This window comes from Eurosta solidaginis, chromosome 4, assembly GCF_040869045.1.
Source record: "Eurosta solidaginis isolate ZX-2024a chromosome 4, ASM4086904v1, whole genome shotgun sequence".
Classification (NCBI taxonomy): domain Eukaryota; kingdom Metazoa; phylum Arthropoda; class Insecta; order Diptera; family Tephritidae; genus Eurosta; species Eurosta solidaginis.
Genome location: NC_090322.1, coordinates 266,475,731 through 266,491,241, shown reverse-complemented (window position 1 = coordinate 266,491,241; position 15,511 = coordinate 266,475,731). Strand labels below are relative to the sequence as shown.

The window sequence follows — 15,511 nt, the reverse complement described above, 5'->3', positions numbered from 1 at the left end:
CGCCACCTAGCGGCGATTTTTTTTTCTTATTATTGCATTGTCATCGGGTTCTGAACTATATTCCAAGTTTCATGCTTGTAGCTTATCGGGAAGTTACTTAAATTTCAATTACAAGATTCGTTCACAACGGCCGTGCAGCCGTGCATGCGGCCATGCGGCCTGTCAACTCATAAAACCGTTTAAAAATGTACGGTGTTACTTGTAACAATAGCGCTTTTGTTTTTTATTCAAAGAAATTAATCAAAGGCTGCGCCTATTTCAAAACCACCTACGATTGAATTGGTTAACGATGCGTTCAAAGGGTAAGTTCAGTGTAGACCTTTTTAAAGCGTTCCTAATTGGTTCACTCTTATGGGGTTCTGAAATAGTCGCAAACTTTTAGTAATTTATTTAAATCCATATTGCTTAGACTTCAGCGTTCTTGATACAAGTGTGGCTATCCACTCTCCCGATATGCATCCGATTAGCACCAATTCGGAGGTAGTCATTAAGGGCCGTTTTACCATCCCAGTTAAGTTAGATTTTAGCTGTAGGGTAGCTATCTATCAGATAGATTCATTTGGCATTTATGTTTTCACCAACACAGGGAGACCAACCCCGCGTTAAATCGATAAGTTGCACAATTTTGTAGAATAAAACATCTTTTGTGAATACACCAAAATTGACCAAACAGCTTACCTTTTTGGTACACTGTGTTAGGAAATGTACAACAGAGACGCGAGTATGTATAAAATGAAAATTTCTATATCAAAGAAAAAATAGACGGACCTAAACCTGTATTGCGATACTGTCGCTTGGCGTGACTGTCTCTAATTTTTTCTGTAGGGTATGTACAATGTTATACGAATTTAGGCTTCATACTGTTTTTGTTTTTTTATTTGGAATGGTATAATTTGTTTTGTGTGTGTGTGGAATTTTCGCTGGAAATTTAGTGCAAGTATAAAAGGTGTGAAATATTTTAATATCATATTGTCAGTTTTAGTGTCGAAGAAGTAAGTGATATTTGCTTGTGATCTCTTCAAAATAATACTATACAATATGCTGAGGCTTCAATTTGCTATGTAAGTAACGAAATTAGTGTTATCCTTTCAGATTTATTGAAAAAGCTATAGTGTTGTAAATTAAAAGATATTTAAGGGTCAAAGCGTTATATTAGTAAACCACATACTGATATATGTCTTTTTGGTATAAATTTAGAGAAACATATACATCCTGTTTTTGAACTTTTCCTGTATTTAAATCACATCTAGAAACAGCTAGTGGCAGAGGTCCTAGAAAGCTTTACCAAAATGATGCAGTTATTTTGTAAGAAAAGTCTTGTTTTTAAACAAGGTTTTTCAGTCTTCTTCAAACAAACGCTATGGTAACACATTGGACTTATTAAGTCAGTGGATGTCTTCGCGGACCAGCCAGATCAACCTAACATAATCTAATTAAGCCCGATTAATCTGATTTATAATTTGCAGTACTTACCGTTAGGCTCTACATTCAATGCGCTCACACTCAAACAAAATTTAAAAATACCAACCGGATCGATTCGGCCTCGTTATCAAATCGGTAGTTTATTTCTGCAATAGGTTGAAAAACATATCTATGTATGCCTTTTCAAAGTTTTCCTGCCAGAAATTATTAGATAATTTTATTGCCTATCACCATGAAGTAACTAATTCGATACGTTTTGCAGTTACTACGGCGCTATAAACTAATTTCATAAATTATTTACCAGAATTTCAGTCTCCACGCAGATATTTAGGCGATAGTTAACTGTAACGTTTTGAATTTTGCTCTGTTTCAATAATTTATATGGCATTTAAAATATTAAGCAAAATCCCAAATTTTGCTCTAGTCTATGTATTCGCAGGAACATACGTTGGCACATTCATTTATGGGATACGAATTCATTTGCATTTATGGTTTACTTGACTTCCCAGAAGCTTTCCTGTTAACCCAGCCTTGAAAGACATTGGCGAAGTTATCTTTGCCACTTAAATGGCTTCATAGACTTCTATCCAGTTCTGCATATAACTTTCGTATACAGATATACTTTCTTCAGCGATACTTTTCGTTTTAGTAACTTTTGTTTACAAATGTTGTACCGCTTTCGTATTTAAATGTCGTTTCGTTTTCGGAGAACAGTTCTTCCCGAAAGCTCATAAGAACTCGGAACAACGTCGATATCTTCGGCGACAATTTCTTCAGAAATGTCGTATCGAATAAGTAACTTCCGCGAAAGAAAATGCTGGCAGAGTCTTAACTTCATTTCCAAGTATTTGCAACAAACAACAGAAATATCAGTACTATTGTGAAAGTAGTATACTTTCTCTGTTTTAATATATGAGTCGACACATATCAAAAGTGCCTAACTCCACAGATGGCATTCTTAGTGTGTGTTTCGTGTATTATTCATTAGTCTATTAAATCAAAAGTTTTAAATAAAAAAAATTTTACTTAGGCAATAAGATTTGTAAATTAAATTAAATCTTCGGGATTTTTTCAATATACATACTACGTTTCCACCAAACCCAAATTCCGTGTTTGTCTGTTTCGTGCGACTACTAAACCATATCTAAAAAAATCGACGGAGGTATAGAGGAAAGACTCGTTTTACCCTTTGTATCAGTAAACCGAAAAAAAAAATTTATTTCTGTCAAAAATATTTTGTGTTACACCGTTGACAAACACAGAGTTTGGATTCGGTGAAAATTTAGTATTACAATAAACAAATGTTGAAAGTAAACATAATTTATTTATATAAAAAAATATTTTAACCAAAAAAGGTACTAATATGTGTACCTAATATACCCCAACTATATATATTATAAAACAAAATCTAAAAGTTTAAAAATAAACACCATCGGACTAACGGGAATGGCAGTGTAAATGTGTGAGTTGTAAATCAAATAGCATCGTTTATAAAAATGAGTACAAAGTGGCAATTAAAGTGCCCAATAAGTGAAAACGGTAATTGGCTAAGCTGTAGAAAATATGGCATTAAAACTTTATACTGTCAACACGTTGGCAATTTTCGTTCGCTAACTGACGTCACATCAATTTAAAATGCCACATCATGTGAAACAAAGGGCAAATGAGAAACAAACGGAAATTGTGAAACCGGTTTGTAAATAAATGAACACAAAATTTTAGCTTGGGTTTTCATCACACACTGTTTTATCAAATTTCAATTATGGAACATAATGGAAACTCCTTTGACCATTAATAACTAGCGGAACAGTTTTGAGGAGTTTTGATGTCAGTCATTTTGATCTAATGAAAGCCAAGCAATAACTTATGAAAATTAATACCATTTGTAGTGTGGACACAATAATGAAAAAATTAATACTTGGCGCGATTTACCTTGGAGTAGATTTAGGCGATGGAGTGTTTGACAAACTTATGACTGGTTTTCCTTATGGTCATTCCTTAGGTCAAAAGGAATGATATCAAAAACTGCCTCAAGCTGACCGGCTGGAGAGTTGGGGTTAAAAACAATTCTATTAGGTCTGGTTTTCCTTAGGTCAAAAGGAATACATTACTGACTCGAAATCGATAAAGCAGTACGCAGCCAAAACCGACGCTAAAATCTTGAATTCATTGATTTCACAACCCATCTCATTACATATTTCTGCTTTCACACGCTTTGGCATTATTTATTGACGGGAAGAATCTGGGCAAACGAAAATAAATTGCCAAAATATTAGCAAAGGAAATTTGAATGTCAAATGTGCCATACCGTTGGGCAATAGCTTCAAGCCATACAAAAAGCAATATCAAAATCTTTATAAAGAAATTAATAGAAATTTATTTTTTGTTGATTTGACTGTTGAAACACTTAATTCCGAATCAACAACTAGTGCGAAGTTGGTTCAACGGCTATTTGTGATACATAAAAGTACAACTATATCGGTTGCATGGACGTGTAACTCGGTTGATTTTACCGGCTTTTTTTTTAAAGAAATCTTCATTGGTCAGTGTTGCCATTGTCTCATAAATTTATAATTTTCATACGTTGTCTTCTAAATTTTGCATTCGATGACTTGAGTACATTTTTCCTAAAGGGCTGTCAATTTTAAGTCTTATTTTCTCTTTTCAATAATATTTTTTGAAAAATATTAGTAATTTAAAAGTTTAAAAATATTTAGACATTTAAAATTGATAATGACACCAGTTCGAAAATCGGCACGAATGAACGATTTTTCAAGAAATGCTTGAATAATTTTAGACAGTTCGCTTCAAACGTCTCCCATTGACAAGAAAAAGGATATAAAGATAATGAGTTATGTAGATATGTTAAGCAATTCTTTTTTATTAAATAAACAAACTTCAAAATTACCAGACAAACAATCATATAAGTTAATACTTTACCAAAATTTTCAAAACAGGTTTACGTTTTTAAGAAATAGTTTAGGGATTATATATGTAAATCAACTTGCTTTTTTGTGTTTGTGGTTAGAAAAATAAATAACAAGTAAGGAAAGCTAAGTTCTGGTGTAACCGAACATTACATACTCAGTTGAGAGCTATGGAGACAAAATAAGGGACAACCACCATGTAGGAAAATGAACCTAGGGTAACCCTGGAATGTGTTTGTATGACATGTATATCAAATGGAAGGTATTAAAGAGTATTTAAAGAGGGAGTGGGCCATAGTTCTATAGATGGACGCCATTTAGGGATATCGCCATAAAGGTGGACCAGGGCTGACTCTAGAATTTGTTTGTACGATATGGTTATCAAATGAAAGGTGTTAATGAGTATTTTAAAAGGGCGTAGGCCTTAGTTCTATAGGTGGACGCCTTTTCGGGATATCGCCATAAAGGTGGACCAGGGGTGACTCTAGAATTTGTTTGTAGGATATGTGTATCAAACGAAAGGTGTTAATGAGTATTTTAAAAGGGAGTAGGCATTAGTTCTATAGGTGGACGCCTTTTCGGGATATCGCCATAAAGGTGGACCAGGGTTGACTCTAGAATGCGTTTGTACGATATGGGTATCAAACGAAAGGTGTTAATGAGTATTTTAAAAGGGAGTAGGCCTCAGTTCTATGGGTGGACGCCTTTTCGAGTATCGCCATAAAGGTTGACCAGGGGGACTCTAGAATGCGTTTGTACAATATGGGTATCAAACGAAAGGTGTTAATGAGTATTTTAAAAGGGAGTGGGCCTTAGTTCTATAGGTGGATGCCTTTTCGAGATATCGCCATAAAGGTGGACCAGGGTTGACTCTAGAATGCGTTTGTACGATATGGGTATCAAACGAAAGGTGTTAATGAGTATTTTAAAAGGGAGTAGGCCTCAGTTCTATGGGTGGACGCCTTTTCGAGTATCGCCATAAAGGTGGACCAGGGTTGACTCTAGAATGCGTTTGTACGATAAGGGTATGAAATGAATGGTGTTAATCAGTATTTTAAAAGGGAGTGGGCCATAGTTCTATTGGTGGACGCCATTTAGGGATATCGCCATAAAGGTGGATCAGGGTTGCCCCTAGAATTTGTTTGTACGATATGAGTATCAAATGAAAGGGGTTAATGAACATTTTAAAAGGGAGTGGGCCTTAGTTCTATAGGTGGACGCCTTTTCGAGATATCGCCATAAAGGTTGAATGCGTTTGTACAATATGGGTATCAAACGAAAGGTGTTAATGAGTATTTCAAAAGGGTGGGGTTTAGTTCTACAGGTGAACGCCTTTTCGAGATAGCGCCATAAAGGTGGACCAGGGGTGACTCTAGAATGTGCTTGTACGATATGGGTATCAAATTAAAGGTATTAATGAACATTTTAAAAGGGAGTGGGCCTTAGTTCTATAGGAGGACGCCTTTTCGAGATATCGTCATAAAGGTGACCAGGGCTGACCCTAGAATGCGTTTGTACAATATGGGTATCAAACGAAAGGTGTTAATGAGTATTTTAAAAGGGCGTGGGTCTCAGTTGAATAGGTGGACGCCTTTTCGAGATATCGCCATAAAGGTGGACCAGGGGTGACTCCAGAATGTGTTTGTACGATACGGGTATCAAATTAAAGGTACTAATGAGGCTTTTAAAAGGGAGTGGTGGTAGTTGTATATGTGAAGGCGTTTTCCAGATATCGACCAAAATGTGGACCAGGGTGACCCAGAACATCATCTGTTGGATACCGCTAATTTATTTATATATAATAGCCGTGTTTTTTAACACGCGTATATCCGATTACGCTTAAACTTTATATTGATTGCTAAGCGACAAACTATAAATACACGTCTGAAATTGCTGCGCATAAATTTTGTAATTTTGTTACTAAATTTCAATACGCATTATACTCAGATGTAACTGAAATATGTGTGTTTGTTTCACCCTCTACTCTAATTCTATGTATTCTATGTGTATCCACAATTCATCTCCACTGATTCAGCTATGGCCATCAGAGCGTTGCGTCTCCGCTTTTCGGTACACCCAGTTGCTGTAGCTATTTGTTTAACCACAGCCGCTAGATGGGTCTCCTAAGCATTATCTAAGCGAAGATAGGCGTTTTTTTACACGCGCAAACGAAACGTATACGCGCGTGTTAAAAAACACGGCTAATATCACGAACAGTATTCCTGCCAAGATTTCAAGGGTTTTTTATTTCGCCCTGCAGAACTTTTTCATTTCATTCTACTTAATATGGTAGGTGTCACACCCATTTTACAAAGTTTTTTTCTAAAGTTATATTTTGCGTCAATAAACTAATCCAAATACCATGTTTCATCCCTTTTTTCGTATTTGGTATAGAATTATAGCATTTTTTCGTTTTTCGTAATTTTCGATATCGAAACAGTGGGCGTGGTCATAGTCCGATTTCGGCCATTTTTTACACCACTACAAAGTGAGTTCAGATAAGTACGTGAACTGAGTTTAGTAAAGATATACCGATTTTTGATCAAGTTATCGTGTTAACGGCCGAGCGGAAGGACAGACGATCGACTGTGTATAAAAAATGGGCGTGGCTTCAACAGATTTCGCCCTTTTTCACAGAAATAAGTTGTCGTCCCAGAATCTAAGCCCCTATCAAATTTCACAAGGATTGGTAAATTTTTGTTCGACTTATGGCATTAAAAGTATCCTAGACAAATTAAATGAAAAAGGGCGGAGCCACGCCCATTGTTAAATTTTCTTTTATTTTTGTATTTTGTTTCACCATATCATTACTGGTGTTGAATGCTGACATAATTTACTTATATACTGTAAAGATATTAAATTTTTTGCTACAATTTTTTTTTTAAAGTGGGCGTGGTCGTTCTCCGATTTTTATAATTTTTATTGGGCATACATATAGTAATAGGCGTAACGTTCCTGCCAAATTTCATCATGATATCTTCAACGAATGCCAAATTACAGCTTGTAGAACTTTTAAATTACCTTCTTTTAAAAGTGGGCGGTGCCACGCCCATTGTCCAAAATTTTACTAATTTTCTATTCTGTGTCATAAGTTCAACTCATCTACCAAGTTTCATCGCTTTATTCGTCTTTGGTAATGAATTATCCACTTTTTCGGTTTTTCGAAATTTTCGATATCGAAAAAGTGGGCGTGGTTATAGTCCGATATTGTTCATTTTAAATAGCGATCTGATATGAGTGCTCAGGTACCTACATACCAAATTTCATCAAGATACCTCAAAATTTACTCAAGTTATCGTGTTAACGGACAGACGGACGGACGGACGGACGGACATGGCTCAATCAAATTTTTTTCGATCCTGATGAGTTTGATATATGGAAGTCTATATCTATCTCGATTCCTTTATACCTGTACAACCAACCGTTATACAATCAAAGTTAATATACTCTGTGAGCTCTGCTCAACTGAGTATAAAAAGTATCGAAGTAAGTTAAATAATTTTTTTTAAATCAAAAGTAAAATAAAATAAAATGCAATAAGATAATATACTGAGCCCACCAAGTTTTTTTTAACAATATAATATTATTTTTAATTAATTTTCATATTTTTTTTTCAGTATCCCTTTGTCAATTTTATTTTTTTTTACATCATCATGTTTGGTGGCCGGACAAGTTATAAAATCAGGTTGCTGTCGAACAGATATAAAATATTTGTCAAGCGTGGATATACAAGCGGTGAGATTAACTTCTATATACTTAAATAAATTAAGTGTCAGCTCTATAAAGCTAGGCCAATTTTATAGTACTATTCATTGACTTTAACACCATTTTAAAAGCTTATGTTTTAATGATTTACAGTACAAAGGTAGCTGGTTTATGCAAACTAGATATCCCTTCTGGGACGATGTGAATTACCGCTGCCATAAAACGGATTACATTCCTGCACGTAGCAATGTTCATATGGTATCAGACACCCGAATAAAAAAAGAAGAGTAAGTATTTTTATTTGCAGGCAAAGCTTTTGGTTTTAGGTGAAAGTTATGTTGTCTTTTGTGTTGTTGATTTTTCGACAGGGTGTAAAATAACCCTGAAGATGGCACAACACCGAAGCCAGTTCGTATTCAAATCAAATTTGATAAGGAATGATGGAAAATTGTTCCAATATACATCAATTACTTGAATTATAACCCTTTCCGCCATTCCTTGTCAAGCTTGGTTTGGTGACAAACCGGTTTCGAACTTTTTTTGCCGGCATAGATGACCTAGACATGCTGTTTAGGGTTAAATTTCTGGTAAAGTTAAAAATTAAGCCACAAATCAGCCAAGCAAACAATGGATTGGAGAGTTGGTCTGCTGATTGATCCCAAAAAGGATCATGCAGCCCTGGTGATTAGGGATCTAACGAATACTCAAAACCTATTCGTGTCGAAGCTGCATTGAGGACGATGAGACTAAATAATGTTGTCCCTACATGCTTTAAGGGTTCAGGGTTTTCGGGGCTAGATTATAGTATTTTGTTCTCAGTTTAGTCAGATCTGAGGTGGATATATCCATGGTCTAATTTAGTGGTATTTGCAAGCACGTCGTCGCTACGAATGAGTTCTACAAGTGGAATTCACTAGCTCGAGATTTTACTTACTTAATTCGTGCTCAACCGATTTAACAGCTTTGGCCATCCAAAAAGTAGCTCCAGTCGATTCTTCATTTGACTGACGGATGCCAATTTTAGCACCAAAGGAATTTAAATCATTTTCCATCTGGTATTTCCAGTGGAGAGGGCTGCCCTGTCTGAAATTTCGTTTAGTTTTGAGCCGCTGTCCTTCCCGATTCTAGCCAAGCTGAAGGTGTTGCTCAACGTCATTTTGCACAGCCGTATAAATTTTGCGGGGAAACCAGATGCAGACATGAGGTATATGGGCTGCTCGTTTTCAAACTGTCGAAGGCGGTTTTAAAATTGACGAAGAGGTAATGTGTGTCAATTCTTTTTTGGCGTATAGTGAAAATCTGGTCGATTGGGAATTTTCCCAGTTTGAAGCTGCAATTTGCAGTATCCCACTTTGTGTAGAATGGGCAACGAACACATGGATTCCAAGCGTGAGACATTCACTCGTCCGATCATATTTCGCATATCCGGTTGTATTTCGCACAAAGACTTATACATGCGCCTTTTATCAACTCCTCGTCGTCGTAGTTTAATAGCTCCGAACGAAAACCATCAGAGTCCGCGATCGTGTTGTTTTTAATCTGGTTATTGATATTCTGATTTCATCACAGTCGGTTGGAGGAATATAAATTCCACAAATTCATCGATTGCGGGCTCAAAGTCATCATCTTCCTTGGGCGACAGGTACATCGTTGTCTCCATTTGGAAGGTCTGAGAAGTGTTCCCTACATAATCTAAGTACTCTCTGAACATCGGTTAAAAGGTCACCGTTTTCATTCTGACAGTATTTTTCCCCGGGCTAAAAACTTTTCGTCTGTTGTCGAATTTTTTTGCTAAAATTTGCAGGCGTCATTCCTGGTGACTAACAGCTTATGCTCCTCGCACTTGTGTTTCTGCTTATGCTTTTTTCCTCCTGCAAAAGCGTCTCACTTCCTCTCTCAGCCCGCAGTAGCGTTCACATACTCTTCTTGTTGTTTACTTTGAAAATATACACAACAGTTTAACACATTTATTAGCGAGTCCGAAATAGTTAGAACCGGAAGGCTTACATTTCTGCAGGATGGACAATTTACAATTGAATATGATAATGCAGACGGTATGTTATTATAATCATATCTTTTTAAGAAATTTAATCTTAAACATTTATTTATATTTTGCAGCTTTGCCTTTTAAGTACATAATTCTAAATATTGTTTACAACGAATATGCTATCATCTATACCTGCGAGGATTTACCACCGAGTTTACACGCCGGTTAGTAATTTTTATTTTAAGTGAGCATTTCCATTTGTGTCTGTGTCCGAACGCCGCCAAATCAGGTCCCTATTATGCAAGTTCGTCACCAAAAGCGAATGGTCTCCAAGATCATTTGAGCGATATAAGTATAAATAGAAGTGGATTTCTTATTGGTGAAAAATCAGTACCAGTGAAAACCTTTCCAATCTTAATTTTTTTGCACAATGTCTTATTTTGTTAGAATTTATTTCAGCCGACTTATTCTCACTCTCTATGCCACAAAGGCAGTAAAGAAGAAGATATAACCCCACGCTAATGCGACCCTCTCACATACAGGACATGTATTTTAAAATGTATCACAATGTACAGTTGATCTGGCCGATCCGTGAGGACGTCAAATAAGATGAATAAGTCCATAGTTCCGTGCAATGTATGGAGTAAAAAAACTTTTTATACTCAGCTGAGCAGAGCATACAGAGAATATAAATTTTGTCGCATAATGGTACCCCGTAACGATATAAACTAATCGAGATAGATATAGACTTCTCTATATCAAAATGATATGAGCGAAAAAGCAATTCATTTAGCCATGTCCGTCCGTCCGTCTTCCCTTAAACACGATAACGTGAGTAAATTTTGAGGTATCTTAATGAAATTTGGTACGTACGTTCCTGGTCACTTATCTCAGATCGCTATTTGAAATAAACGAAATCGGACTACAACCACGCCCACTTTTTCGATATCGAAATTTCGAAAAACCGAAAGAGTGCGATAATTCATTACCAAAGACGGATAAAGCGATGAAGCTTGGTAGGTGGGTTGGCCTTATAACTCAGAATAGAAAATTAGTAAAATTTTGGACAATGGGCGTGGCACCGCCCACTTTTAAAAGAAGGTAATTTAAAAATTTTGCAAGCTGTAATTTGGAAGTCGATGAAGATATCATGATGAAATATGGCAAGAACGTTGCTCCTATTACTATATGTACGCTTAATAAAAATTAGCAAAATTGGAGAAGGACCACGCCCACTTTTTTAAAGTAAAATTTTAACAAAAAATTTAATATCTTTACTTTATATAAGTAAATTATGTCAACATTCAACTCCAGTAATGATATGGTGCAACAAAATACAAAAATAAAATAAAATTTCAAAATGGGCTTGGCTCGCCCGGTTGAAGCCACGCCCAGTTTTTTATACACAGTCGACCGCCTGTCCTTCCGCTCAGTAGTTAACACGGTAACTTGAGCAAAAATCGATATATCTTTACTAAACTTAGTTCACGTACTTATCTCAACTCACTTTATCTTATTGTAAAAAATGGCCGAAATCCGACTATGACCACGCCCTCTTTTTCGATATCGAAAATTACGAAAAATGAAAAAATTCCATAATTCTATACCAATATGAAAAAAGAGATGAAACATGGTATTTGGATTGGTTTTTTGACGCAAAATATAACTTTAGATAAAACTTTGTAAAATGGGTGTGACACCTACTATATTAAGTAGAAGAAAATGAAAAAGTTCTGCAGGGCGAAATCAAAAGCCCTTGGAATTTTGGCAGGAATACTGTTCGTGGTATTACATATATAAATAAATTAGCGGTACCCGACAAATGATGTTCTGGGTCACCCTGGTTCACATTTTGATCGATATCTCGAAAACGCCTTCACATATACAACTAAGGGCCACTCCCTTTTAAAACACTCATTAATACCTTTAATTTGATAAACATGTTATACAAACACATTCCATGGTTACCCTAGGTTAAATTTCCTACATGGTGATTTTCCCTTATTTTGTCTCCAAAGCTCTCAGCTGAGTATGGAATGTTCAGTTACACCCGAACTTAGCCTTCCTTACTTGTTTTATCTAATGATAATTATTGGTATTTTTTTTTTTTTTAATTTTTCTATAATTGAAAAATTTTATTTTGTTTTTGGAATATTAAGTAGAAAATTTTTCAGACAACCTGCCATAGCTGCGCACATAGATCAATTTCTATGGCAGGTTGTCTGAAAAATTTTCTACTTAATATTCCAAAAACAAAATAAAATCTGTCAGTTATAGAAAAATTAAAAAATAACAATAATTAATATTAGAAAAAAATTATTGTTCTGGCCTTGAGCTTGAATCGAACCTTGAATAGTAAGTCCTTAAAGGAAAATAGATATGCCCACCAATAAGTATACCGAAATGATCAGGATGAAGAGCTAAGTTGATTTAGGCATGTCCGTCTGTTTTTTTGTATGCAAACTAGTTCCTCAATTTCTGAGCTATCTTGATAAAATTTGGTGAGTGGGTATATTTAGGGGTCCGATTAGATATTTGTCAAAACCGACCTGATCGCGCCACTGGATTAGAGTTCAACAACCCATTTGTATCTTTAATAAAATTCGAAAAATGCAGGACAATTGGACGAACGTAGTCACAAGTTTACATGTCATTCAAAAATCTCTTATAAACATATTTATAACATTATTTTCTCTTCCAAAATTTAGAATATGTTTGGATTCAGACAAGAGTCCCTAATCCATCCCAGGAAGTTAAAAACGCTTACATGGCTGCTCTAAATAAGCAAGGGTTTTCCACAAAGGATCTCGTACCGATCTGTCAAAAGAATTGCCCAAATTATGGAAAGTCAGTCGAACAGCACCAGAGTAAGAGACAGAGGAAAAGTTTCTAATTGCTGTTTTTATGTACGGGTCCCTTTTCGCTCTTATTTGGAATACAAATCTATAAATATAGTTTTGGTTGTACAGATGAGGACTTGAGGATTCGTGCCATTAGCGAGCTTTGGGCATTATTAGTCGTAACGCTTTTGTTTAGCTATATTTTATTAAAATAATTTGTTAAAAATAAACGATTGTGAGCACACAAAGAAATCTATTTTTACTATGGCACTATTGTGAATATTTGATTATAACTAATTACCGGCAGTTGCTAACATTAGCCAGCAGATGGCAGCGCAATCGCATGTGAGTTTATAGATGTTTAATTGATAGAACAGCTGATTTCTGTTGATATTTGTTGCGCAAGATGCGCACGGGTCCGGCTCATATTAACAATGACGGGCGACGCAGATGATCCCGTTGGCATTCCGACACGACTACGCGAGGCAATGTAATCAGAAGGAATTAACATAGAAGAGTATGTCTTTCATCTTGATGGCGATGAGACAACAAAATTGGAGGAGAAAAACGAAACACCGCAGACAGTGACGAACACAGTCAAACTCAAAAATATTTTAAAACAATTTTCTTAACTTTTATTTTTCGTTCAATTAGATTTTCTATTCACATATGCACAGATAATTCTAAAACTTGTTATGAAATATTTTAAGTATATATGCAGATTACTTACATACCTGATTAATTGGCGCTTAACCGTCTAAACGGTTATGGCCGTCCAACAAGGTGCGCCAGTCGCTCCTTCGCTCCGCCAACCGGCGCCAATGAGTCACACCAAGGTAGTTTAAATCGTTTTCCACCTGGTCCTTCCACCGGAGTTGGGGTCCCCCTTTACCTCTGCTTCCATGCGGGTTCCGATATAAACACTTTCTTGGCCGGAGCATCATCTTTCATTCGCTTAACATGGCCTAGCCAGCGCAGCCTTTGCGTTTTAATTCGCTGGACTATGTGGATGTCTGCGTACAGCTCGTAAAGCTCATCGTTAAACCTTCCTCGGTACTCGCCATCGCCACCGCGTAGAGGTCCATAAATCTTTCGAAGAACTTTTCTCTCGAACACTCCCAAAGCCGCTTCATCTGCTGTTGTCATGGTCTATGTCTCTGCACCATATAGCAGGACGGGTACGATAAGTGACTTGTAGAGTATGATTTTCGTTCGCCGAGAGAGGACTTTACTTTTCAATTGCCTACCTAGTCCAAAGTAGCATTTATTGGCAAGATTGATTCTTTGCTGGATTTCAGTGCGTGCTGATGTTGTTGCTAGTGTTGATGCTGGTTCCCAAATGTAGATTACGTCTTCAAATAAGAATAATTTCTCAATAAGAGAAATATTTGGAAAAATACATATGCATTTTTTTTTTAAATTTTTGGATTTTAATAAAAAAAATTTTTGTTATGAATATTTCTTATTTATGACAAAAAAAAAACATTATTAATAAAAAATAAATTGGTGCCTATTGAAAAAAATTCTTTCCCTTCCCTTCCATCAATTATCATGCACAAACCGTTCTTGAATTGAGAACGAAAACTGTTAAATCGACCACAAGTCGTTCTCGAAGCGTGTGAACAAAAAATCTTATTTCAAGCACAAATAGTTTTTGAAATGAGCACACTAGGTACACATAAATAACAAACTGGTCATAAAATACGAACGGTGTGCTAGGAAAAACTGTTCTTAAAACAAGTCCATAGGTCACGAGTTAAGTAAAAACGTACTTAGCAGACTTTTGACAACGAATGTTCTTAATTTGGAACTTCTTTCGTTCGTTTTAGAACAATTGTTTCTCTGAGTGCACAACATGAAATGACCTTCGTCTGATACCGCGATTTTCATTTACCTTTGAAGTTTGAAAAATTTTAAATACGTGGCAATATTGAAACTTAATATGCAGCAACACATGAGTCACTTTTATCAAAATGGATTAAGCTTTTTTCCAAGCTTATAGCAGATATATATGGGAATCAATAGTTTGGGTGGCAACCTTGGGACTTAAACGTTTTTCGCATAAATCACAGTCACAAGAAATAGCCACAAAATATCGAAATTTTGAAATTAGTAAATTAAGCATGTCAGCTTCAGTGCCTCAAAAAAGAAATTGCAAAAATTCCAATTTGCGGTCTCGTCCTCATTTTCCTTGCTTTCGTTGTGGCTTGTGGCTCTAAGCTATAATAGTTACAAACGTTGGTCATCTTCATCCAACATAAACTCACTCAGAAATGTACTTAAGTTAATACAAAAAACGAATATTAATATAAAATGTTGCTATTTTCATTTATCTGTTTTTTTACTTTTAATTACTAAGCAGTAACTATAGAAGGCAAAGAAGAAAGAGAAGAGGAAAATTGATGCTTTGAGAGTTTGCAGGTGCAGTGAATTTGCAAAGAAGCCAGAAAATTGCATAAATAAAATGATCGCCTTGGCTTTAATGTAGTAAGTAGCGGTTCAAATGGTTTTGTCGGGAATACGGCGTACAGGCATGGTGCCTTGTATAAACAAATGCTTTAGTGAAGGAAGCCTTAAGCAGGGGATCAGCATCGCGGATGCACTTAATAAAAGATTCACCAAAGTATTTT

The 15,511-nt window shown here is 35.9% G+C and overlaps 2 protein-coding genes across 11 annotated transcripts in view; one reads left to right on the top strand and one right to left on the bottom strand.

Moving 5' to 3' along the window:
- rg (rugose) overlaps positions 1–15,511 on the bottom strand; it is a 796,531-nt gene that overhangs the window by 384,296 nt on the left and 396,724 nt on the right. The gene's annotated exons all lie outside the window — the stretch shown is intronic.
- On the top strand, positions 954–13,133 carry LOC137249515 (lopap-like). 2 transcript variants are annotated; one of them, XM_067781096.1, is made up of 6 exons: positions 954–1,061; positions 7,967–8,084; positions 8,208–8,341; positions 10,029–10,108; positions 10,173–10,265; positions 12,750–13,133. In XM_067781096.1, exons 1-6 carry the CDS (start codon positions 1,039–1,041, stop codon positions 12,932–12,934), a joined length of 633 nt encoding a protein of 210 aa, XP_067637197.1. In that variant the 5' UTR covers positions 954–1,038; the 3' UTR covers positions 12,935–13,133. The 2 variants fall into 2 exon arrangements, with proteins under 2 accessions (XP_067637197.1, XP_067637198.1); XM_067781097.1 differs by lacking the exon at positions 954–1,061 and adding an exon at positions 2,303–2,385.

Excerpts from the sequence above, each read along its gene's own strand:
- LOC137249515 (XM_067781096.1), top strand. The coding sequence starts at position 1,039 with ATGCTGAGGCTTCAATTTGCTAT. Across the intron at positions 8,342-10,028 it reads ACCCGAATAAAAAAAGAAGA|CGAGTCCGAAATAGTTAGAA; the intron begins GTAAGTATTTTT and ends CACATTTATTAG. Across the intron at positions 10,266-12,749 it reads ACCACCGAGTTTACACGCCG|AATATGTTTGGATTCAGACA; the intron begins GTTAGTAATTTT and ends TCCAAAATTTAG.